The 27,719-nt window shown below is 34.0% G+C and overlaps 1 protein-coding gene across 1 annotated transcript in view; it reads left to right on the top strand.

Annotated features, from left to right (window-relative positions):
- LOC109262290 (A disintegrin and metallopeptidase domain 3-like) overlaps positions 1–27,719 on the top strand; it is a 134,562-nt gene that overhangs the window by 67,484 nt on the left and 39,359 nt on the right. The window contains exons 12-16 of the mRNA XM_019440717.2: positions 3,778–3,964; positions 18,344–18,442; positions 20,048–20,243; positions 20,723–20,813; positions 21,329–21,518. Of these exons, the coding sequence (XP_019296262.2) occupies positions 3,778–3,964; positions 18,344–18,442; positions 20,048–20,243; positions 20,723–20,813; positions 21,329–21,518 (763 nt within the window). The remainder of the gene's footprint in view (positions 1–3,777; positions 3,965–18,343; positions 18,443–20,047; positions 20,244–20,722; positions 20,814–21,328; positions 21,519–27,719) is intronic.

The following is a 27,719-nucleotide window of genomic DNA, read 5'->3' as shown; positions in this document are numbered from 1 at the left end:
ACACCTCAGGGGACGGTGTCACCATTTTTTTCCTCATCACCAAAAAGGTGGGGCTTCAGGGTACCAAGGGGCCCACAGTGGAGGCAGGATGCCTACACCAAACCACACCCCTCCGCACATGGTAACTAGCTATCTATTGGAGCGGGATTGATGCTGACCAATCAGACAGCCCTCTTCCGGACCAGTGCAGCCACTGGTTCTGAGGCACCCAGGGTTTTGCATTTTTTAATTTAATTCTTGGTCAATTCTATATATTTTTTCTTCTTCTTCTTCTTCTTCTTCTTCTTCTTCTTCTTCTTCTTCTTCTTCTTCCTTTTCTTCCTCTTATATTTCCCTTCTCTAGTCTGGTTATTCTGGTTTGTTTAAGCAGACATATTTAATATGTCTGTTTACACCTGTTCTGTATCTCCTTATTCTTTATTTTCCTCTCTCTCTAGATTAAACCGTATAGTTTCTCTGCCTGGTCAATTTTATTTTATTTTATTTTATTTTTCCCCGCCCCAGTCATTTCTCTCTTTGTATGCGATAAGGCTTCTTCCACCACCACCACCATCACCCCCTTTTTTTTAAAAAAAATTGTTTTTCCCGAGGTTACTTCAATGAACAAATCAAAGCACACCTGATGGAGGGTTCAAACCACCACTACAAGTAGGGAGATATGGCAACCAGAGTCACAACAACAGACAGCATGTGACACACTGCAAAAATACCTCCTGATGGGCCAGGCCTTGGACGATGTATGACCCCTCTTTAATATCATAGTGCTTGCCAGTTCAGGACACATAACAAGCTATTAAAACATATTAGGGAAAGAAAACTAGCCAAAATGATAAAACAGAAGAATTCTCAAAAGAAATTCCAAGAAGAAATGACAGCTAAAGAATTGCTCTAAACAGATATAAGCAATATATATGATCAAGCATTTAGAATAATAGTCATAAGTTTAATCACTGGGCTTGAAAAAAGCATAGAAGTTAGCAGAGAATCTATTGCTGCAGAGATCAAGGAACTGAAAAATAGTCATGACGAATTAAGAAATGTTGTAAATGAGGTGCAGAATAAACTAGATTCAGTGACAGTGAGGTTGGAAGAGGCAGAGGTGAGAATAAGTGAAATAGAAGACAAAATTATGGAAAATGATGAAGCTGAGAAAAAGAGAGATAAAAAGTACCATACCATGAGGGGAGAATTAGAGAACTAAATGATTCAATGAAGGGTAATAATATCCATATTATAGGAGTTCCAGAAAAAGAAGAGAGAGAAAGGGGCAGAAGGTTTACTTGAACAAATTATAGCTGAGCACTTCCCCAATCTGGGGAAGGAAGCAGACATCCAAATCCAGGAGACATAGAGAACTCCCTTCAGACATAACAGGAATAGGTCTTCTCCATGACGTATTATAGTGAAACTGGCAAAATACAAAGACAAAGGATTCTGAAAGCAGCTAGAAATAAACAGGCCTTAACCTAAAAGGGTAGACACATAAAGTTAGTAGTAGAACTTTCCACTGAAACTTGGCAGGCCACAAGATAGTGGCATAAAATATTCAATGTACTGAATAGGAAAAATATGCAGCCAAGAATCCTTTATCCAGCAAGGCTGTCATTCAGAATAGAAGGAGAGATAAAGGCTTTCCAAGACAAACAAAAACTGAAGGAGTTCATGGCCACTAAACTAGCCCTGCAAGAGATCCTAAGGGGGACTCTCTGAGTGGAATGCTGCAAAGACTACAAAGGTCCAGAGATACCATCACAAGCATGAAACCTACAGATAACACAATGACACTAAATCCATATCTTTCAATAATAATGGACTAAATACTCTGATGTAAATGGTATAAATGCTCCAATCAAGAGACATAGGGTATCAGAATGGATAAAAAAAATGGATTAAAAAAAATACAAGATCCATCTATATGCTGTCTACAAGAGACCCATTTTAGACCTGAGGATACCTTCAGGTTGAAAGTAAGGGGATGGAGAACCATCTATCATGCTGCTGGAAGTCAAAAGAAATCTGGAATAGCCATACTAATATCAGACAAACTGGATTTTAAACTAAAGGTTGTAACAAGAGATGAAGACGGGCATTATATCACAATTACAGGGTCTATCCATCAAGAAGAGATAACAATTATAAATGTTTATGCACCTAATTTGAAAGCACCCAAATATATACATCAATCACAAACATAAGCAATCTTATTGATAAGAATACAATAATTGCAGGTGATGTTAACATTCCACTTACAACAATGGACAGATCATCTAGGCAGGAAATCAATAAAGAAACAATGGCCCTGAATGATACACTGGCCTAGATGGACTTGACAGATAAATTCAGAACTTTTCGTCCAGAAGTAGCAGAATACACATTCTTCTCGAGTGCACATGGAACATTCTCTAAGATCACATACTGGTTCACAAGACTGATTTCAAGGGATACATGCATACCCTGATGTTTCTAGCAGCATTCTGGACAAATTATGAAAATCAAATATCCATTGATTGATGAATGGATAAATATGTGAGAAAAGAATGAGATCTTTCCATTTACAATGATATGGATGGACCTCGAGAGTATAATGCTAAGCAAAATAAGTCAGTCAGAGAAAGACAAATTCCATATGATTTCCTTCATGTGGAATTTGAGAAATAAAACAGATGAACATGGAGAAAAAAGAGACAAAGCAAAGAAAGTCTCTTAACTATAGAGACTATAGAGAACAAACTGAGGGTTGTTGAATGGGAGGTTGGGCTAAATGGGTGATAGGTATTATGGAGGGCACTTGTGATGAGCACTGGGTGTTGCATGTAAGTGATGAATCATTAAATTCTATATCAGAAACCAATAATACCCTACATGTTAACTGACTGGAATTTAAATAAAATTTTAAATTTTAAAAAACTGAAAAAAAATACATGTAATTATTGACTCTCAACTGGATCTTTTTGCTATAAAGTGCCAATATTTTGATGAAGGGTAAATTTGGATGACATCTGAAGATTAGATATTAGTAATGCATAATTATTTCCTGATTTTGAAAGGTTTTAGAATTAATATCTATGTAAGAATTGTACATTAAAATATTTAGAGTTACTAGGATTGTGTTTGACAACTTATTCCTCATTGTCCCAGGAAAAAATTTATTCTTTTGGATGATTTTTGTGTCATTTCTCTATATTTTAGATTGTTACAAAATCAAATAAAAAATCATTATATATTACATATAGAAGCACAGAAATATTAAAACAGGTAACAAAATAAAAAGAATATAGGGTTTATACATTTTTTGTGATCAATGTTGAGATATTTTAATTGATCAATTTTTATCAAAGTAGAAATGCTTGTGATTTTTCACTAATATTTTCAATTATATTTCTAAAGTTTTCTATATAAATTTTCTATTATGTTTAATTTTCTTGTAATTAGTGCTTGTAATAATGATTATAATTGTGATGTTGGAAATCATAATGAAAGTAATGATAGGACGTGTAAAGAAAGATTTTTGTGTGGCAAGCATTGTTTGTGTTTTAATATATTCTAACTCATGTCACCTTAACTTCCTCTACATGTTCTATTATATTGAATTACCATAGAAGTAAACTTATTGCTGTTATTTATAACTTGTATTAACAATAAAAACACTCTTCCTTCCTTCTTGGCTCTTTGGTAAGTGAAATATTACAGAATTTATAGTACTTTTCAGTAATTCATAGAGTGTTACTTTGATACTGATTTTATTCCATTTATCTGAGGAATATGATTTATTTTTAGACATTCCCATGGTGTAAAGTATTTTAGCAGTTGCAGCATGGATGAATTTAAGCACAAGGTTTCACAGCCTGAATTTGAATGTCTTCAGAATAAAACAGTTTCAGAAGTGGTTCGCCAAGGAAGAACTGCAATTTGTGGTAATAAAATTGTGGAACCACCAGAACAGTGTGATTGTGGTCTTCCAGAGGTTAGTGACAAACATTAATAATTTATCTAAAGATTTGTTTTTGTGTTTCTCATGTAGTTTTATAAATATAGATGTGATATAGGAGGACTTTCTCTGAAATGCTGAACCATTTTATTAAACATCTAAAATACGGAGGTATGGGGCTTTTGATAACTGACATCCTGAATTTGAAGCATTTGAAGAGTTTAAGTGAGGGGTAAGTGTAGCATGGATTAAAGAGGTAGATTTTCTTTATTATGTAACCATTAATAGCAATACCCACCTTTCTGTATCATAAACATTATTAACATCTATACTATAATCATTACCTCAATCATGTCCTGAATTCCTCCAGAGTGATTGTATTGGTTCATTAAGTTCTTACATGTATGTTGTTGTTTACCTCCTCATCTCCTGATTTCTGTCCTTGCATCTGGGGTAACTTTATTTATTTTAACTTAACTTCACAGAATTGGGTTGATAATCCTTGGTTTGTTACTGTTATATTTAAGTATTTGCCATTACCTTTTTTTTTTTTTTTTTCAGTTCTTGGTAAGATAGTGAATCTGCATTTTATTACGCCTGTCTTTATATTGCATGTTGATTTTTTGGAATGTCCCATATTTGGTTGAGAAAATGTAAACTCTTGAATTGTTAGAAACTAAATTCTATATAACTTGATTACATCATAATTTTTAAGTGATTGCTTCAAATCTTCTGTATGAATTTTATTTACCTGAACTCTTGGCACTTGAGAGGTAATATTTATGTTTTCAACTATGCAGTTGGATTTGCCTAATTCTTACTATAGGCTATTCAATTTATGCTTTCTGTGTTTTGAAGCTTTTTGATATGGTAGAGAATTATGGTGGAGATTGTTATATCTTCCTGGAAATTTAACTTTTATTTTCAAATACTGAATCTCTTTATTCCAGTGTTGCTTTCTGTTTTAAAGTCTATTTAGTCTGACATTATCTATATATCTATGCACACACTAGCTTCCCTTAATTAGCATTTCTATGATATTTCTGTATTCTCATTTACTTTTCCTGTACTGTTAAGTTCAAGATCTACATTGGGTTTTAATTTATTATCCAATCTGTCTTTTATTTATCAGATTATCCTCTTAAACATTTTTGTGATTAATTTTTGCATATTTTTAATTAACTAAAGTCTATAATTTATTCAGATTTCTTTCTTTTTTTTGTTCAAGTTTGTTTGTTGGTTTATTTATTTATTTATAGAGGGAGGGGAAGAGAGAGAAGGAGAGAGAGATCCTAAGCAGGCTCTGCACCTGTCAGTATGGAGCCTGACTCAAACTCACGAACCATGAGATCATGACCTGAGCCAAAATCAAGTCAGATGCTTGACCAACTGAGTCACCTAGGCATCCCCAGGTTTCTTTTCTTTATACTGAATAGCCTCTTTATGTGCCAGGATCTTCTCTGGTATACCTCATTACATTTAGGTGTTATGACTCCTTACAGTCCTCCGTACTGCATATTTTTTATAACTTTAGTTGCCCCAAATTTCCATATTTTTATGTTCATTTTGCCACATTTGTTTTTTAATTAAATTTTTGTTCATTTCTCTTGATCTGTGTGTTTTGTTTTTCTTTCTTCCTCTATTTAAGCAATTTAGTGGATATATACTTTTTATTTTCCTTTACTGATTATTCTTGCATTTTTGCCATACATATTTAAGTTTTAACCATATCTAGGCCACTTTCAAAATAATGGGGTTTACAATTTACAACCCAATTAACTTACATAACATTTTTATAAATATTGCATTTCTGTCACCTCTGTGCTTTACATTGGAAAATTCCTTATAACTTTTTTCTGAAAATATTTGCTTTATTTTACCTATCATTTCTTTTGGTTGTTAGGGTTTTTTGCATGTCAAAGTTTCACTGTGAAGAATTTTATTTAAATTATATTCTCTTTCTTAAAATACACATTAGTATTTTTTAGTTCTCTTTAAAGGAAGTTCTCTGCCCACTTTAATGATAAATATTTATGTGATATATAATTGTGATATATAATACACATGAAATATATGCATGAAAGATGAACAAAGTGTGTAATGGATATATACTTAAAAAGCATCTGAATAATTTGCACTCAGGCCTTATCAACTAAGTTTAAAAGTGATCACTCCTCTTCAGTTTTCAGGAAGAGTTTAGGAGGGTAACATTTAGTTAAATTTTTTGTGAACATTTGGAAGAATTCACCAGTGAAGCCAACTGGACTTGGTCATATGATTCTTTGGAGTTTTTTGATTACTGACCCTATCTCCTTACTAGTAGTCAATCTATTCATATTTTCTGTTTTTTAATGATTCAGTTTTGGTATATGTATTTCTAGGAAATTATCCATTTCTACTAAGTTGTTCAATTATGGGCATATAATTTTTCATAGTAGTCTCTTATGAACCTTTGTACTTCATGGTATCAGTTGTAACCTCTCCTCTTTCATTTCTGATTTTATTATGAAACTTCTTTTTCTGTTTCTTGGTGAGTCTAGCTAAAACTTCGTCAATATTTTTAATCTTTTAAAAGAATTGACTCCTGGTTTCATTGATCTTTTAGATTGGGATTTCAGTCTCCATTTAATTTATTAACATCTGATTTTTGTTATTTTCTTTTTTCTACTAACTTTGTTTGTTCTTCTTTTTCTAGTTCCTATAGGTATAAAATTAAATTGTTTAAAATTTTTTTGTTTTTTGAGGTAGGCCTATATTGCTATGTACTTTCCACTTGGAAATGCTTTTACTGCATCCCATAGACTTTTTTTTATGTTGCATTTAAATTTCATTCATCTCAAGGTATATTTTGAATTTAAAAAAAATTCTTTATTGACTTATTTGTTATTCACTATCATACTATTTTACCACCATATACTGAATTTTTAATTTTTCTAGTTTTCTTTTTGTAATTGATCTCTTGTTTCATACCTTTGTCAGAAAAGATGTTTGATATGATTTTAGTCTTCTTAAAAGTACTGAGACTTCTTTTGTGGCCAACACATGATCTAAAATGGAGAATGTTCCATGTGCACTTGAGAAAAATGTGTATTCTTGCTGCTTTTGGATGGAATGCTCTGTATATGTCTATTAATTTATCTGGTCAAATGTGTTTTCTTTTATTAGAAAAATAAAGTAATAATTCTAAAATTTCGTAAGTCTATGGTAATATATTTTTAAAAGTGTGTGAAATTGTTTTTTTTTCCTCTCCAAATTTTTATGTAAACTCCCATTAGTTAACATGCTTCAGTAGTAGAATGTAATGATTCGTCACTTACATATAAGGCCCAGGAGTCATCACAAGTGCCCACCTTAATAGTCATCACCCATTTAACCCATCCCCCACCCTCCTCCCCTCCAGCAATCCTTAGTTTGTACTCTATAGTTAAGAGTCTGTTAATGGATTTGCCTCTTTCTTCTTTCCCCTCTATGTTTATCTACTTTATTTTTTAAGTTCGACATGTGAGTGAAATCATTGGAGTGCATGTATCCATTTCTCAGTACCATAATGGACTGTGCTGCAATGCTCAGGAGAGAAGAAAGGGCAGGCCAACTATCATCAGTTCACTGCCACACCTTAACCAACATATATAGCTTTCATTCTATTTGGATGAAACCCTATATCCTTGCTCTGTTTATTTTTGAAGGAAGGTGCCAAAGGTGTTGGGTCAATGCTAACCCAAATGCATTATGTCGGATAGGGAATTGAGGCCCTCTTGTCTTCCTTTTACTTGTCCACAGTAAAGCACAAGAGTGGCCAGGAATAGTCCATTGTCATGGCCCAAGTATTTAAGTACCATGGGTCTTCTTTAGGTCAGTAGTGAGAATTTCTCCCAAGGGCAGACTATTAATGTTCTCATTAGATTCCCTCTGGCTTAATATCCAGATCTACATGAACCTATGGCTCAGACTTCAATTATTGGTTGATTTATTTATCTTCTGGCCCTTGACTTGCATGGAATTTTGTTTGGACTTTGCCAATGCATCCATTCTGGAGACCTTATTGCCCAGTTCATGAATAGTTTCCAGAGACTATTCCTAGACACAAGAGGAAAATGAGTTGTCTCTGATAGGCTGGTTGCACTAGAATGGTTTTAAGTGTACTGATTTGGGTGACTGTTTCATCATCTGAGCACTCTTAGTCTTTTTTAAAAATCTAGGACAGAGTCACAGTGCACCTAAGGGAAGAGGTAGCTTGACCCACTGGATTTCAAGGTATTTATTGGAGAATGGAGATTCATTATGGATAAGCCAGTTTTATTATGGCTGTAAAGACCTACTGCAATAAGCCCCAAGAGGTTTTCACATTCCCATTCTTCATGTGCATGCCATTAGCCAGAGTGGTCATTGACCAACTGTACTTAGAGAATGAGGTTAGTTCTTTTTTTTTTATTATTTTTTTTTAAGATTTATTTATTGTTGAGAGACAAAGAAAGACAGAGCATGAGCAGGGGAGGGGCAGAGAGGGAGAGAGGGAGACATAGAATCTGAAGCAGGCTCCAGGCTCTGAGCTGTCAGCACAGAGCCCTATGCGGGGCTTGAACTCATATACCATGAGATCATGACCTGAGCCGAAATCGGACACTTAACTGACTGAGCCACCCAGGTGCCCCGAGAATGAGGTTAGTTCTTGAGTGACAATGACTTCCTAGCCTTCAAATCTAGCAAAACTAGCATAGATCTCTAATATTGTAATTGGATGAGGTAGCTTTAATGATTTTATCAGGTTTTGCCCAAGTATATCTAATTTCTTTCCTTTCTCTTGAATTGTCAGAACATAACTCAGTAAATGTTGGAGTGATTAACTGCTCTTAGTCACCATGAATTTTACTATCTATAACTCTGGCCACCATCAGAAAGAAAGTAGATTCACTTTCTTGATAGTGTAGGTGAGTGAAAAACAACCATAATAACATTTTTTTTCTTTTTTTAGTATTATAAGACCATCATTCCCCACTGATGGAACTTATCAGGAGTCTCAACATGATAGTCAAAAACCATTTGTCCCATTGTCACTAAAGATGTCAGTACCCAATTCTGCTTCTGTCTGCCATACCTACCCAAATGATCCATAGAATCCATCTTTGTGCCTAGAAAGGCATTTTGACCTTGTCTTTGGTTTTAAACAAAAAGATTTGTGATGTGTCTAGGTGGTCTTCATTATATTTATTTATATTTGTTTTTCTTCTGACTTGCTGATGTTTTTTGGAAGTGAGTGATGATATACTTAATTAGATGTGGAAAAAAAGATATAGAACACTTACATTACCATAGTTTCCCATACCTCCTTAAGTAAATCCTATAAGAATCTAAATTTCTGATTTCTGTCATAACTCATTATTTTTGTCCCCTATTGAAATTCATATGAATGAATCATAGATTATGGATCTTTTTTGATTCTGGAACATTTGCTTTATATATTTTTGATATTCATCCATATGATTGAATGTATCTGTAGTTCATTTGTATTTGTTATAGAGTAGTATTTCTTTGTATGGATATTCCTTGGAGTGTTTGTCCATCAAATTATTAATGAACATTTAGATTGTTTTTGTTTGGGACTATTATAAAAAAAGCTCCTAAAATATTCATATCCAAATCTTGCTTGGACTTATGTTTTCATTTCTCTTGGGTAAATATATAGGAGTGGAATTTCTGAGTTACATGGTAGTTGATTAACTATTAAATCTATAACAACATGTCAAACTTCTTTCCCAAATGTTGTAATATTTTATATTCCAACCATCTGTGTATGAGAGTTGTAATTTTTCCTTATTGTCATCAACTTTTGTTATTGCCAGTCTTTTTCATTTTAGTCATTTGAATTTGTGCTGGTATCTCATTGTGTTTTTAATTTATGTTTCCTCTATGAATAATTATACTGGACAGTGTTTCATATGATTACGGGACTTTCATATGCCTCCTTTTTAAAGTGTCTGTTCAAACATTTTGTACATATTTATAAGGTTATTTGCTTTTTTATTATGTAGTTAGAGAAATTCTTTTTTTTAAATAATGTTTACTTAATTTTAAGAAAGAGAAAGAGAGAGTGAGAGAGGGGCAGAGAGAGGGAGACACAGAATCTGAAGCAGGTTCTAGGCTCTGAACTGTCAGCACAGAGCCTGATGTAGGGCTTGAACTCACAAACCAGGAGATCATAACCTGAGCCAAAGTTGGATGCTTAGGCAACTGAGCCACCCAGGCACCCCTAGAAATTCTTAATATAAACTATATGCAAGTCTTTTGCCAGATTTTCTCCCAGTATGTGGCTTGGTTTTGTATTTTCTTAAAGATATCTTTCAAAAAGTCAAATTTTTAATTGGGTGAAGTTCAGTTTACCTTTTTTTTTTTTCTTTTACGTGTTATCCTACTTGAGTCCTATCTATCCCATGGTTGTGAAGCTTTCTCATAAGTGTTCTAGAAGTTTATTGATTTTAGATTTTATATGTATATCTATGATCCGTTTTTGAGAAATGTTTGTAAGTTAAGGATCAGGATGTATTTTTTCTATATGTATATCCCAATTGTTCCAGGACCATTTGTTGAATAGCTATATTTTTCTTGGCACCTGTATTGAAAAACAGTTCATCACATACTTTGTGTTCCATTGTTTCATATATCTAGCCTTATACCAATAACAGCTCTCCTTACCCTAACTCATAAAATCAGGTAAAATGTGTCTTCATATTTTGTACTTCTTTAATCAAGATAGATTTGGTGATTTTAGGTCTTTGCATTTCTATGTAAAATTTAGAATCAACTTTTCTATTTCTACTCACATCCCCTAAAGAAAAAAATCCTAATTCTGCTGCAATTTTGACTGGGATTTTTAAAAATCTATAGATGAATTTGTAGAGAAGTGAGTTATTCATAATGTTATGATTTCAAACCATGATCATGGTATATTGTTCCATTTATTTAGGTATCTTTAATTCTTAAAGTTAACCCTAAACATTTAATGTTTTGAATGTTATTGTAAATTGGATACTTAAAAAAAATTTTAATTCCCAGTATCCTTTGCAGGCATATAGAAATAGAATTAAGTCATGAAAGTTGTTGATTCCTCCAATTAATGTTACTTTGAATGACTGACTTATATTTTGGAAAATACTTACAAAATAATCAGGATTACCAACCAAAATGAGTATATGAAAATGAATATGCTTCTGTATTTTATTCCAGAAATAGAGAACCACTTCAGTAAGATATTAAATATTGAGGAGACATTTAAAAATGGTTTGGACAACTAGGAGAAAAGAAAACATCCTTTTGATTCTCAAATTTCTCAATGATATACCTTGGCTACCTGTTTTATAAAGTTCTGGCTTCCAGTCCCATAATGGCATTCTGTTCCTAAAGCATAAGTCCTTAAGAGTCAATTTCTAAGCCAGGTATTTAGTCTAGATTTGGGTATTGTGAAAATTTGCTCTCTACTGTAGGCTTTCTCTTTGATACTAGCCTTGGAATTTCCTGTCATGTCATTGATTTTTGCTCCCCCTGCCTGCATTAATATTTAGTTTCCATTCAATCCTCTAACTGCACTAAATACTATTGACAGTTTTTCAATAAAATATTTAAATTGTGAAGCATAACACACTTTAGTTAATATTGAAATATAAAATAAAAAAAATATCATCTGACTCCTGTAAATTTAAACTTGTTATATAGTGATAAAGGTCTGATATACTTTAATAATACACTAATGTTGCAGTTAGTGTAATTATAACATTATATCTAATTTTGTATAAAATATGTGATAATCCAAGTAGTACAAGAGATCAAGAATAAATTACTATTTTATAAATGCACTTGATATATTTATCTACTGTTTTGAAAGAAAGATCCCTGATTACAGCTTCTCTTACAGCATAACACTCAAAACATTCTATATGTTATAGTTTTCAGTTTATAGGTCTTTCACCTCTTTTGTTAAGTTTATTCTGAGGTATTTTATTCTTTTTGGTGCATTTATAAATGGCATTGTTCTCTAATTTTTGCTTCTGCTACTTTGTGGTTTTGTTATTAGTGTATAGAGACACTACTGGTTTCTGGGTATTAATTTTGTATCCTGCAACTTTAATGAATTAATTTATTACTTCTAGTAGTTTTTTAGGGGAGTCTTTAGAATGTTTTGTGTCTAGTATTATGTTATCTGCAAATAGAGACAGTTCAACTTCTTTACCAATATGGATACCTCTTTTTTCTTTTTCTTGTGTGATTGCTGTGGCTAGGACTTCTAGTACTATGCTGAAAAAAGTAGTAAGAGTGGACATTCTTGTCTTGTGTCTGATCTTAGAAGAAAATCTCTGTTTTTCAACATTGAGTATTATGCTGGATGTGGTAAAGGATCTGTACTCTGAAAACTGAAAAACGTTGATAAAAGAAATTGAAGATGACACAAACAAATGAAAAGATATTCCATGATTATGTATTGGAAGAATTAATATTGCTAAAATGTCCATATTACTTAAAGCAATCTACAGATTCGGTGCAATCCCTATTAAAATACAAACAGCATTTTTCACAGAACTAGAACAAATAACACTAAAATTTGTATAGAACCATCAAAGACCCTGAATAGTCAAAGTGATCTTGAGAAAGAACAAAGATGGAGGTATCACAATCTCAGATTCCAAGATATCCTACAATTCTGTAGAAATGGCCTTTGGGGACCTCCATCCACTCAAGAGAGACGCCAAACCACATCCCTGTCTGCTGCTGCTAACGTGAGCTGTGCCCCTGGCCACTGCCCTGCTTTGGGGGGATCCAACCTAAGACTACCACTCAGCACAAATTTTGCTAACGCTGTGAGTGACTTATTGAGCTACCACCTTGCTCCATGCCCAACCTCTGTGCTCATGGCCTCACACCGTGCTTAGCCACCACATGACTGTGGTCACCTCAGCAACCACATGCCAGACCCTGGCTGCAACCACTAACATGCTCCCACAACAGGGATATAATCAGTGCAGAAGTCTAGACTGAAGGGAAAAGGTACTCAGACACCATAGCAGGACACAAGCAACACATATAGGAGACTCCTCTGAAGTGCCAAGTTCTGGTGAACCAAGGACACTGCACTACAGGACACTACAGGACCTCTTCATAAAGCCACTACTTTCAAGAGCAGAGGATGTAGGTGACTTTCCTAACACACAGAAACAGAGAGACAAAAATAGAGGAATTTGTCTCAAATGAAAGAACATGACAAAATCACAGCAGGGGACTTAATTGAAACAAAAAGAAGTAATATGCCTGATAGAGAATTTAATGATTGTAAAGATACTCACTGGGCTTCCAAAAAAAGTGGATGACATCAGTGTGACTCTGGACAAAGACATAAAAATAACATATCAGAGATGAAGAACTCAATAAATGAAATTTAAAAAGCAATGGAGGGGCACCTGGGTGGCTCGCTCAGTTAAGTGTCCAACCTTGGTTTAGGTCATGATCTCGTGGTTCATGGGTTTGGGCCCAGTATCAGGCTCTTTGCTGACAGCTCAGAGCCTGAAGACTGCTTTGGATTTTGTGTCTTCCCCTCTCTCTGTCCCTCCTCTGTTCATGCTCTGTCTCTGTCTCTCAACAATAAATAAATGTGAAAAAAAATTTTGAAAAGCAGTGGATGAATTAAATAGTAGGCCACAAGAAGGGAAACAGAGATAAATAATATGCCTGATGGAGAATTTAAAGTAATGATACTCACTTGACTTGAGAAAAAAATGGAGGACATCAGCAAGACTCTTGACAAATAGATACAAAATAACATATCAGAGATGAATAACTGAATGAATGAAATTAAAAATATAATAGATGTAATAAATAGTAGGCTACAGGAAGCAGAGGAATGTATCAGTGATCTGGAGGATAGAGTAATGGAAAGCAATCAAACTGAACAAGGGAGAGACAAATACTGCATTATGAAAATATAATTAGAGAACTCAGTGACTCCATTAAGCATAATCACATTCACATTAGGGATCCCAGAGGGGAGGAGAGGGAATGGGGGGCTGAAAATGTATTTGATAAAATAATAGTTGAAAACTTCCCAAATCTGGGGAGAGAGATAGAGATCCAAATTCAGGAGGCACAGAAATCCCCCAACAAATTCAACTCAAAGAGGCCCACACCAAGGCACATAGTAATTAAAATGGGAAAAAAAATAGTGATAAAGAATTTTAAAGGTTGTAAGTGAAAAGAAAACATTTACATATAATGGAAACCCCACAAGGCTATGAGGTTAATTTCAGCAGAAATTTTTGTAGGCCATAGGGACTGGCATGATGTGTTCAGAGTGCTGAGGGAAAAATCTGTATCCAAGATGTTCTACCTAGCAAGGCTATCATTCAGAATAGAAGAAGAGATAAAGAGTTTCTCTGACAAAGAAAAACTAAAGGATTTCATAACTACTAAACTAGCTCTACAAGAGATATTAAAGGGGGCCCTTTGAGTGCAAAGACCATAAGTGAGAATATGAAAAGTAAAAAATATAAAAAATATAAAAAAATATAAAGGTAAAAATATGTTTCTGTAAAAAGTAGCCAAGGTTTTCATAAAAAGATATAAAATATGATGCCTAATATCTGAAGTGTGAAAGGGAGAGGAGTAATGAATGAGATCAAAATTAAGCTACCATCAATTGAATATAGACTGCTATATGTAGAAGTTGTTATATATAAACCTTGTAGTAACCACAAATAAAAAAAAAAACAGTAATAGAAATTCTGCAAAAAATAGAATAAGGTATTCAGGTGTATCACTAAAGAAAACCAAAAAACTATGAAAGAGATAAAGAGAAGAAAGGATCAGAGAAAAGCTATCAAAAAATCACAAATCAGACAATAAAATGGCAATAAATATCTATCAAAAGTTACTTGGAATGTGAATGGATTCGAAGCAAAAGACTCATTTCAGACTTAAAGACACCTGCAGATTGAAAGTGAGGAGATAGAGAAACACTAATCAGGGAAATGGATGTCAAAAGAAACCCAGAGTAGCAATACTTAGACAAAATAGACTTTTAAAAAAAATTTAAATTCTAATCAACGTACAGTGTAATATTACTTTTAGATATACAATATAGTGATTCAACAGTTCCATACAGCACCATACAACTCATCAAAACAAGTTCAGTTCTTAACCCCATCACCTGTTTAACACGTCTCCCCATGCATCCCCCTTCTAGTAACTATCAGTTTGTTCTCTATAGTTAAGAGTCTGTTTCTTTGGCTCTCTTTTTCCCCTTTGCTCATTTGTTTCTTAACTTTCACATATGTGTGAAATCATATATTTGTCTTTCTCTGACTTATTTCACTTAGCATAATACTCTTTAGATCCATCCATGTCATTGCAATTGGCAAGATTTCATTCTTTTTTATGGCTGAATAACATTCCATTGTACATACATGTCACATCTTCTTTATCAATTTATAAATAAGCGGACACTTGGGCTGTTTCCATAATTTGGCTATTGTAGTTAATGCTGCTATTGACACTGGGGTGCATGCATTCCTTTGAATGAGTGTTTTGTATTTTGGGAATATATACTCAGTAGTATTTTTGTATTCTTTGGTTAAATACCTAGTAGTGCAATTGCTGGGTCATAGGGTAGTTCTATTTTTAACTATTTGAGGAATCTCCTTACTATTTCCCAGAGTGGCTGAACCAGTTTGCATTCCCACCAACAGTGCAAAGTGTTCCCCTTTCTCAACATCCTCACAAACTGAGAAACAGACTCTTTTTTTTTTTTTTTTTTTAATTTTTTTTTTTTTTCCAACGTTTTTTTTTTATTTATTTTTGGGACAGAGAGAGACAGAGCATGAACGGGGGAGGGGCAGAGAGAGAGAGGGAGACACAGAATCGGAAACAGGCTCCAGGCTCCGAGCCATCAGCCCAGAGCCTGACGCGGGGCTCGAACTCACGGGCCGCGAGATCGTGACCTGGCTGAAGTCGGAGGCTTAACCGACTGCGCCACCCAGGCGCCCCCAGACTCTTAATTATAGGGAAGAAACAGATGTTTGCCAGAGGAGTGGTAGCTGAGGTAATGAGTTAATTAGATGATGGGATTAAGGAGTGCACTTGTCATAATGAACACTGTGTGATGTATGAAATCTGAAACTAATATAGCACTGTTATGTTAAATATACTAAATTAAAATTTAAAAAGAAAAAAAAGAAAACAAAAAGGCAACCTACTGATTAGGATGAGATATTTGGAAATGAGATGCCTGATAAGGGATTAATATACAAAAAATATATAGAATTTATATGACTCAACATTATTTAAAAATGGGCAGAGAAGTTGAATAGACATTTTTTCAAAGAAGACATCCAAATGGCCAATGGACACATGAAAAGATGCTCAACATCACTAATCATTAGGGAAATGCAAATCAAAATCACAATGAGATCTCACCTTACACCAGAAAGAATGGGTAACAATCAAAAACATAAGAAATAACAAGTATTAGAGAGGATGAGGAGAAAGGGTCCCTGTATACTGTTGGTGGAGCCATTAGGGAATGAAGTATGGAGGTTCCTCAAAAAATGAAAAATAGAAATTCATATGGTTCAATATTTCCCCTACTAATATTTACCCAAAGAAAGCAAAACCACTGTTTCAAAAATATATATCCACCCCTACACTTATTGCAACATTATTTACAATAGCCAAGACATGGAAGTTACCTACTGTCAATGGATGAGTGGATAAGGAAAAGTGGTATATATACCATGGTGTGTGTATAAATAAATATAAATAAATATATATATTAATATACACACATGTATATGTGTGTGTGTGTATATATATATATGTGCCATGCACACACACACACACACACACACACACAATGGGATATAATGCAGCTGTAGAAAAGGTTGAGATTGTGCCATTTGAGACAACATGGATGCACCTAGATGACAATTTTTAAGTGAAAACAGACTGTGATAGACAAGTAACATACTATTGCACTCATAAGTTGAATCTAAAACAAAACAAACAAAAAAACAAAAAAACCCCACCAAATGAACAAGCAAAAAGCAGAATCAGACCTATAAATACAGAGAACAAACTGATGGTTCCTAGAGCGGTGTGAAGGGAATGGTTGGGCAAATGGGTGAATGGGAGAGGGAGATACAGGCTATGGAATGAATAAGTCACAGGAATAAAGTGCATAGTGTAAGGGATATAGTCATTGATATTGTGAATAACATAGCATAACATATAAACTTGTCAAAGCACAAAGTTGTACACCTGAAACTAATATATAATGTGTGAATTATACTAAAAAAACTCAATGTAAAGTGAAAAGAAATGCATACATATATATATATAACACAAACATTTTACACACATACTATAAACTCACATATTTAGTGGGATCATGGTGGAATAAAGTTTTATCCATAAACTTAAAGAACAAAACCAGAAAAAAAGATGATAGTACTTAGATTTTATGAGTCGACCATTTCACAATATCACAATATCAAAAAGTTACCAAAAAAACCCCACCCAAACAAAAGTAAGTTGTCATGACAAATTTTAAATGTAGTGATATATGTTGGTGGCTAGGGCTTAATATCATTAATAGAATGCTTACAAATAAAGGAAATAAACACATGAATACATCAACATAAATATAGACACAGAAATATTAAATAAATAATAGTGTGCAGATATGTAAAATTTTCTGTATACTAATAAAAAAAATATTAATATTGAAGCAAGTATAAACACATAGTGATTTGTGACTATCCACTTTACTAATTTTTAAATATTACTATCAGTCTTGTGACATATCATTATTTTATGCTACAGGAAGAAGGAAATGGAAGTATATTATGAAGAGCCATTAATATTTTTGTGCTCTCTTATCTAATAATTTCTAGAATTAATATTTACTGTAAGGTCTGAGAGTAAAAAAAATTACAAACTTTTTTCTTTGAAACATTATTTATGTTAATAAAATGTTGTTATAATTTAGACCTCTACTCTGTCACATCCATAAGTTATTAAATATTCCAAAGATGATATCTTGAAGAGGTTTGGTAAGATAGAAAAGTACTAATGATACAATGAATGAAAAAAATCTAAGAATTTAGAGTGCATACATTTATATATTCCTATAAGATTGAAAGAAATTGCATTGAGTTTTTTACAGTCATTTCCTTGAGCATGGAAGCATGAATGATTTCATTACCATTGTTTTTCCAATGCTGAAAATATAAGTTTAACTGAAGTGGTGTTAAAAATAAATACAGAAGTAAAAATCATACTATGATTGTAATTAACTTAGGGAAATATTTTGTGTATTTTGACAATAAATACAATTACATATTTTGTTGAAAATTCCTATTATTGTTTTCTATTTGCTTTTAGGAATGCGCTCACAAAAAATGCTGTAATCCTGTAAGTTGTACTCTAATTGGAAACGCAGAGTGTGGCAGTGGACCATGCTGTGATAGAAGAACTTGTCTGGTAAGCTTTCAAAATACTACATGATTTCCTTTCATAATGTGTGTTCTTGTGTGTCCATTTTTTTAGCATTTTTTAAGCTTTGTTTTTTTTGCACAACTTCAAATATGTAACTTTATGGACCTGATTCATACATAATTGATTTCTAAGTTCAGAAGATGTACTTAGATCTTTTTATGCCTTCTTAGCTATGCCTCCCATTGCACTGTTTTTAGTCTCTACTCAGGGCCCATCCAGTTATTATTCAATATCAATTCCAGATTATTTGGGTGCTATGAATTTCTCTTGGTCATATCTGAATGTAGCTCTTCATAACCAAGCAACTTATGACAAAAAATTAAAAATAAGGCACCCAACACACAGTTGATGTACAATGTTTGAATAAACAAATAATGATAATAATAATAATAACAATAATAACAATAAGGCTCTCATTTTGAGAATAGCAGAAAAGGAGTCCATGTAGAGTAGTCAGCAACATATAGCATGTCTACTATTCAAGTTTTATCTTTTCAAGGGACCGCTGGTCCTGTAATTGAATTGAATCCTTAACTTCCTTTGGGAAATTTCCCCTTCACAGTCCTTTATAGCCACACCTGAAAGGAGACTCAGTAAGATTTGACTTTTGGGGATTGCTTCATCTTGCCTTTTTTGTGTCACTTTCAGGAGTCAACGACAATCAAAATCTGATTAGAAATTTGCCAGGTTGTCTGTCAGTAAAATCTGTCCTAATATAATTCTACTTTGTTCTGTGTTTTTCACTCTTTATGCTAGTAATTAAAGCCACTTTTCCCTTGTCTTCAAGGATGCAAGCGTAGAGTTTCTGCTACTTAGCAATAAACCTTGTTGCTCTTCCCTTCACCAGAGCGCTCACCTTGTCCTTTGTCTCCAAATCAGCAGGATTGAACAAATAAGGCTTTTCTACACAGCCCATTGCCCTTTCTCTACAACCCAAAGGGCAGTTCTTTAAAATGGGGACAATTCTTACATTTGGTAGAGACTTTAAAAGGATTAGGTGAAGAAAAACTTGCCATAAAACTTACCATTTGCAGGTGAACAATTTAGTGATAGTACATTCACAGTGTTATGCAACTGCCACCTCTATCTAGTTCCAAAACAAGTTCCTCAATCAAACAGGAGACTCCTGGAGCATTAATAAGCACTTGCTCTCCTTTCTTCCTTCCCCTCAGTCCTGGCTGGACAACACCAATTGGACAGCACCAATTTATGTTCTTTCTGGAGTAACCTATTCTGGTTATTTCATATGAACCATAGAATATGTGACCTTTTGTGTCTGGATTTCTTCACTTAACATAGTGTTGAATATTCATTCATCTTGTAGCCTATGTATCAGTGCTCCTTTATATGGCTGAAAATATTCCATTGCATGAATATACCACAGTTTATTAATCTATTCATTCATTGATGAACATTTAGGTTTTTTCCAATCTATTTCACTCGCGGTTTCAAGTAAATTCATAATTTGACTTTAAGTAGTTAAAATGCAATAATAATGGAAATGATAGAAATACACTGTTCTTGTTTAATTTTTTTTACATTTTTTGGTTTACTACTTTAAAAATATATTTGTTTTTCTTTGTCTCATAGATAGCTGAAAGAGGACGTTTATGTAGGAAAATGACAGATCCATGTGATTTTCCAGAATTTTGCAATGGAACATCTGCGGCTTGTGTACCTGATGTGAAATCTGCTGATTTAGAACCATGTAATAATAATACTGCCTATTGCTATGAGGGAATATGCCGAGATCCAGATGTACAGTGTGAAGCATTATTTGGAAAATGTAATAGTTGTATCTTTTTTCTGGGGTTCCTTTTCAAACTGTATTTTTCTACAGTCAGTAAACCATCCTATAGCCACAATAAAGGGTAATGTTTGTTTAAAATCCAAATTTGAAAAAAAATAGTTAATCATTATGACTTTGAACTATATCAAGAGGCAAAATAGGCCTAATAACTACAGAACAAAAAAAATAGTATATTAATCAAATTTCACGTGTTTGGCGCAAAGAGGAGTAGAATATTAGAATTGTAGGTAAGAGAGCAAATGACTGCTTTCTTAATCATTTCTGCCTTTGACACAATTTTCCTATTCTCAAGTGGGTAGTTTTTAGTGTTTCTCCTTCTTGTGTAGCCAGTAGATGACACTAAAAAATTCTAGTAGATGACACTTACTGGGCACTGCTGTTGTCCAGATGTTTCTATATTAATTTACCACTTTTGTTTTTTTAAGGTTAGTAATTGTAACTATTTATATTTTCAGTTGCTAAAGTTTCTACTTATCTATGTGCACAAGAAGTGAATTTTCACGCAGATCAATTTGGAAACTGTGCCAAACATGGTTGCAATTTTCGGTGTGTATTTAGACTACTATACTTAAAAAATTTTTTTAATATTTATTTACTTTTTGCAAAGTAAATAGAGAGAGATAGATCATGAGTGGGGAGGGGGGTGGAAGTGAGAGGGAGACACAGAATCCAAAACAGGCTCTAGGCTCAGAGCTGTCAGCACAGAGACTGACTCGGGGCCTGAACCCATGAACCATGAGATCATGACCTGAGTGGAAGTTGGCCGCCCAACTGACTAAGCCACTCAGGCGCCCAATACTACTATACTTTTTTAAATGCATGTTTGTGTGTGTGTGTGTGTGCGCGCGCGCATGCAAAAATAAGTTAATATAAATGAGAGATGAACCTAGTATATACAGATAAATTTATTTGTCATACTTCATATATTCTGAATAACTTTGGTGTTATGATCTGAATAACATTTTGAATTATCTTCATGTTTTGAATTGTTAATGATTTAATATATTATATTGTGTTCCTAAGAGACATATGAGCAACCTTTTTTTGCCTTATATTGCCAGGCATATCCTTTGTGGAAAGATAGTTTGTCACTGGACACATTCACAGATAGTACCAGTAAAAACTTTTAATGTTCAATATACTTACCTTGGAGGCCATATATGTTTGTCAGCATATTTGAGAAATGAAACACAATCTTCAGAGTATGATTTTACTCAAGTGCATAATGGCACAATATGTGGTCAAAATAAGGTAAATAAAAATTTTACTTTGTTCCATATACGATGTTTGTGTGTCTGAGTATCTGTGTATGAATGTGTTTGTTCATGAGAAAGAAAAAAAGTGAGAGATATAAGGAAGGATGAGGTCCAACATGGTAGTCTGGGAAGACCCTGAACTCACTTCCTCCCTGGACAAACTGAATCTTCACTGAGATATCAAGCAGTTCCTCCTGGAGAGAGAGACAGAGAGAGAGAGGGAGATTCCAAATTTTTCATTTATAAATAATGTTACAAATTTTGGTTACTGTATCATGATCTTAAGATTGGAAGGACAGAATTTCTTTTAGTCAATACTAAAATCCTCATTTATTTTTAAGACTTAATATTGTTATGATGTCAATGTTCTCAAAATGAATTAATGAAAATGATACCATCAAAAATCAAACTCCAGATTTTTGTTTTTGGTTTTGCTTTTATTTATTTATTTTTTTGGTGGAGGAGGGGATGCATTGTTGTTGAAAATTGAAAACTGACTTAAAGGTTTATATGCAAATGCAAAGGGCAGAAATACAAAATGGTCACTAATTTTTTTAAAAATTTAAATCCAAGTGCGTTAACATATAGTGTAATAATGGTTTCAGTAGAATTTAGTGATTCATCACTTAAATATAACACCAAGTGCTCTTCCTAATAAGTGCCCTCCTTAATGCCCATCACCCATTTAGCCCATCCCCCTGCCCAACACCCCTCCAACACCCCTCAGTTTGCTCTCTGTCTTTAAAGGCTTTTTATGGTTTGCCTCCCTCTCTGATTTTATCCTACTTTTCCTTCTGTTCTCCTATATTCATCTGTTTTGTTTCTTAAATTCCACATATGAGTGTAATCATATGATATTTGTCTTTTTTTTTTGGTTAATTTTGCTTTGCATAATACATTCTAGTTCCATCCACATTGTTGCAAAAGGCAAGATTTCATTCTTTTTGATCACTGAGTAATATACCATTGTATGTATATACATCGTATCTCCTTTATCCATTCAAAAGAATAAACCTGGACCACTTTCTTATACCATACACAAAAATAAACTCAAAATGGATGAAAGACCTAAATGTAAGACAGGAAACCATCAAAACCCTAGAGGAAACAGGCAACAAATACTTTGGCCTCAGTCACAGTGACTTCTTACTAAATATGTCTCCGGAGGCAAGGGAAACAAAAGCAAAAATGAACTACTGGAACCTCATCAAAATAAAAAGCTTCTGCACAGTGAAGGAAACAATCAACAAAAAAAGCCAACCGGTGGAATAGGAGAAGATATTTGCAAATGACATGTGGGATAAAGGGTTAGTATCCAAAATCTATAAAGAACTCACCAAACTCAATACCCAAATAACAAATTGTGAATGTAATTTTAAAGAAGAAAATGGAAACTGGAAATTCATACTACCAAATATCAAGATTTATTGTAAAGTTAAAATAATTAAAGCATTGCAATATTGGTATGATGATAAACTGATATCTAGACTAAAATAGAAAATATTATTTCAGAGGAACTGCAGATCAAAATGTTTTAATAAATACCTCAGAGAAAGCTTAGGGTCTGATATACTCAAAGATTTCTTAAATGCTACAAAATGAGTTAAATATAAAGGAAAATATTGATAAATGTATTATGTGATGATTAAAAATTACAGGTAGAGATTTGGGGTTCCAGAATGATGTACTATACATAGTTTTCTATTGTGTACAGTTAAAAACAATTTTATATGTAAAGCTAACATAATACTGTGAAAGCTGAAGAGAGAAAGGCAAGACTAGGTAGGGACTTCGGAACCCAAGGAACAACACAGCAGTGAGTTTCCTTTCATTTTTGCCTCATATATTGCAACCTGGGTGTCAGAAAAGCTAGCAACTCAGAAGTGCCAAATGGAACTGACAAAAAAGAGTCATCAAGGAAAGCCTGACTTCTTTATCCAAAGGGGCAGTCAAGCAAACAGTATACTTTTAAATAATAACTGCTCTACTTCAACCACACAACATAGAAAGAATTGTGGTCATACCTTCACTCTAACCAGGGTGGTATGAACAGAAGCCTACTGGTGTCTGTCTTTCCCTGACCCTTGTAGTAATTAGGAGGCCCTCTCATCTCAGGTAATATCCCTTGTCCCTTGTCTAGAACTCTAACAGAGAACTGCTAAAACAGGTTTAAACAGGATTCAGAATCGCATAATACTCAAAATATCTAGGTTTCAATAAAAAATCAGTCTTAATACCAAGAACCAAGAAAATCTCAATTTGAAAGAGAAAAAAACACTAACATCATAACACCAAGATTACACCAATATACTTTAAAGAATGTAAAGCAGCCATCATTAGCGTATTTCAAGAGCAATTACAAACATGCTCTTGAAACTACTAATGGAATGATAGAAAGTTCTAGCACACACAGAGAAGATATAAAAAAGAACCAACTGGAAATTTTAGAAATAAAAAAAAAAAGTTATACGGGCACCTGGGTGGCTCAGTTGGTTGAGTGTATGACTCTTGGTTTCAGCTCAGGTCATGATCTCACAGTTTTGTTAGTTTGAGCCCCGCATCGAACTGTGCTGACAGAGCAGAGCCTGCTTGGGATTCTCTCTCTCTCCCTATCTGTCCCTCCCCCACTCACAAATAAATATTTCTGTCTCTCTCAAAATAAATAAACTTAAAAAATAATAATTTATAAAACTCGGTGATAGGCTCAGGAGCAGAATGAAGGTGGCAGGGTAAGAATCAGTAAAGCTGAGGATAGAACCATAGAAAATACCCAATCTGAATAACAGAAAGTACACTGAAAAAAAAATGAATAGAGCCTCAGGGATGTGTGACATTATAGCAAAAGATATAATATCCATGATATTGTCATTCTAGAAGAATAAGAGAAAGAATTTAAGAATGGAAAAGTATATGAGGAAATAATGCCTGGAAAGTTTCCAGATTTGCCAAAAGGCATAAGCCTAAAAATGCCTGAAGCTGAAAGAATGTCATATAGGATGAACCTAGTAAAATTCACAGTTGGATACAGCATAATTAAATTTATGAAAATTAAGACAAAGAATCTTAAAAGTAGTGAGAGTGAAACAACATCTTACCTTCAGGGAAAATACAATTACAATGACAAGAACTGAAATGAGACCATATGGGAACGAGATATACAAATGCCACAGATTACTGTGCTGATTTGTCCCACCAGCCGTATGACTGCTTAAAGCTTTACAGATCAATTCACTCATCTCTCCAGCAGTGATTCTCTCCTGGGAAAGTCTGATCATTAGCCTATGCCCAACTGGCCAATGTCCCCATGTGGGGAAAACAAAAAAAGGAGTGAGGGAGGAAGGAAATGGAAGGAAGGGAAGTGAAGGGAAGGGGGGAAGTGAGGGAGGAAGAAAGTTTCTCCCTATTTGGTTCAGTAGGAGCTTTAAACTGGTGTGACTTTTTACTCTCACACTATTGCTAATAAAAAAAAAAAAACCTAATTGCCAGCCTTTTCCATGTGACAGGGGTTTGTCACATGACAGTCTTCATTGTGGAAACTGGCTTTTAGGCCATGATACTGCATTGGATGGCACTCTTCTAGAGGACAAACCATTTGAAAAGCCCCAATTCTGTAGTCACCATTAATTCAGTTGCTTTAGAAAACAAAATACCTTTCTAAACTTTCTCCTTTGGAATAAAAGTGTTGTGTCGACTAAATTTTGTAACTGAGAGAAAGGAGAGGTGAGTAGTGAATATGAAAGCTAACTACTTCTGTGGTTTTGAGGACAGATTTCCATTGATAATTCTGCATTTTAGCCACCCTTCCCTACCTGCCTTTTTGACTCTTCTTCCTCTCCTGTTCCTTCTTACTCAGGCTGCAGTTCCTCCAGAGCATTCAAGGTTGATCAACCAGGGTCTCTCCTTTACCATTGTATTTGATGATGTTGCTTCCTCGCCTCATTTTATCCACCAGGGCCTTCATTTTATTTCAAAATCCCAGGAAGTTCTTAAATCTTTTATCTTCAAATTGCCTCTTTCTGATACTCCTTTACTCACATTAATTAGGAAAAGGGGAGCTGTTGTGAGTGAATTTGATGTGGAGTTTTTCTGTGGTTATTTAAAAAATTCATCCAAGATATACTTTATTTTATGTGTTACTCTTCCTTGTTCAGTTGATTTCAGAGTGGTTGGAAAGGAAAGACCTCTTTATCTTACTCTCACTAAATGTGGGTCCTTTGTAAAAATTATCCTGATAGATAAAAAGAAAGAGGGAGAGGAGGGAGACTTTATTTATTAACATCTAATAGAAAGTACATCTAGAAGAAAAGTACATCTTCTTTATTAATCATAACGAAATTTTAAATAAAACACTCATATATTGAATACTGTTATATACTGGGTGAAGAGTATACTGCATGGAGATAGGCATATTCCAGCAATGCAAGTTTGCTTAATATTGGATATGATAGAAAGCTTTCTGATTTTTTTTATTTATAAGGCTTAGAACAGGAGAAGTGATTCTAGTTCACATACATAGGCCAGGGAAGATGAACATATCTCAGCACATTCATTTCAAACTTGAAAAGGGATATGTTTGGGACATTTAAATGTCCAAAACTAGATAAGCTAATCAATGAATTGATGAATAAAATTAACTCCCTTTTTCTTACCTGGGACTCTACAAAGATATGCTTATATAATCCAGGCATTTCTCTTTAGGAAATATGTTTTTTCTTATATTGTTTTTTCTTTTCTTTGAAACATGGTATGGCTGCTTCTGGGACACTGTTTGTGTCTCTTGTTCAAAGAAGGAAGTCTTATATATTAGTTTATATTCAAAACATCATCTCAACCATTGCTCAGGCCTAGCTACTTTTGTAGCGTCTCTTGTTTTTGCTGTCATGACAAAAGAGCCAGCTGCAAATTGATCCGTTTACTTGAAGGAAATTGTATCAGAAGCATGGGTCTTAACTTTTCCTGACTTTTCCCCCTAAAGACAACCCAATGAAATATGACTAGTTATTATTGCCTCAATGGCAATGTTTAAGGAGCACTAGAATGAAAATGATTTGTGCACAGGTAATGCTGGTTTGTACAAAATTTTGTTATTCTTGCTGGCTTCATCAGAGCACTTCCAGTTACTGAACAACTGATATTCTATCCTTTATGATTGGTTAATGGTGATAGAAAATAATGATTTTTAAGACTATTCATCATACAATGTATATTCTATCAGATAACCTGAGAAAAACCGACAGATAATTTTTACTGACTTCCCTAAAGATATTAAAATTAAATTAAAATCTGGATAGAGGAATAAGCACTTAAAGTCCACATGAAAATGAGGTAAATAAACAAATAATTTAAAAAGTATCTTGTGTTTAGTGAGCATTTACTATGTGTGTCCAACAAATTATTTCATCCTTATAACCTACATTTGAACAAATTTGGGTTATCAATTGCTGTTCCAAATTCGAAGTTGGATAAGCTGAGGCACGGAGGGATTAAATAACTTTCTCTAGAACACGGTGCAAATGTAAAAGACAAGAGATATTGTCATTAAAGTTGGAAATAAATATAAAAATTATAAGAACACTGATATTTAGCATTGATCAATATGAGGCTCTGTGACTAAAGTAGTTCCTGCACTGAGTATTGGCTCTATCAATAACTTATGCATGTCCCCAAAACAGCACATTTATTTTTTCAAATATAAAATGAGGATGGAGCCCCTGGGTGACTCAGTTGGTTAAGCATCCAACTTCAGCTCAGGTCATGATCTCGCGGTTTGTGGGTTCCAGCCTGGCATCAGACTCTATGCTCTCGGAGCCTGGAGCCTGCTTCAGATTCTGTGTCTCTCTCTCTCTCTCTGTGCCCCTACCCCGCTTGTGCTCTCTCTTTCAAAAATAAATAAGTAAACATTTTAAATGAGGATAAAAACATCTCTTTTACGGGGTCAATCTGAGTATATACTATAAAAATGCATAGAAAATGCAAAGCCAGATCCTAGCTCATTACAAATAGTACAAATTGGCTGTTTTTGTTCTTACACCAATTAGTATCAATAAACTCACAGCTGTGCTCCCTCATGGGAAAAATAGAATCTCATTTTCAAAATTTTATGTGTAATAATTATATGCCATTTGGACTCCCAGCTTCTTTTATTAGAAGGAGTAGATGTCATGAAATCCAGAGTGGTGTGTGCGTGCGTGCGTGC

Source organism: Panthera pardus, unplaced genomic scaffold (assembly GCF_024362965.1).
Source record: "Panthera pardus isolate Hobbes unplaced genomic scaffold, ASM2436296v1 HiC_scaffold_13, whole genome shotgun sequence".
Classification (NCBI taxonomy): Eukaryota; Metazoa; Chordata; class Mammalia; order Carnivora; family Felidae; genus Panthera; species Panthera pardus.
The sequence above is the reverse complement of the archived record's forward strand: the minus strand, read 5'-3'. Positions and strand labels throughout refer to the sequence as shown.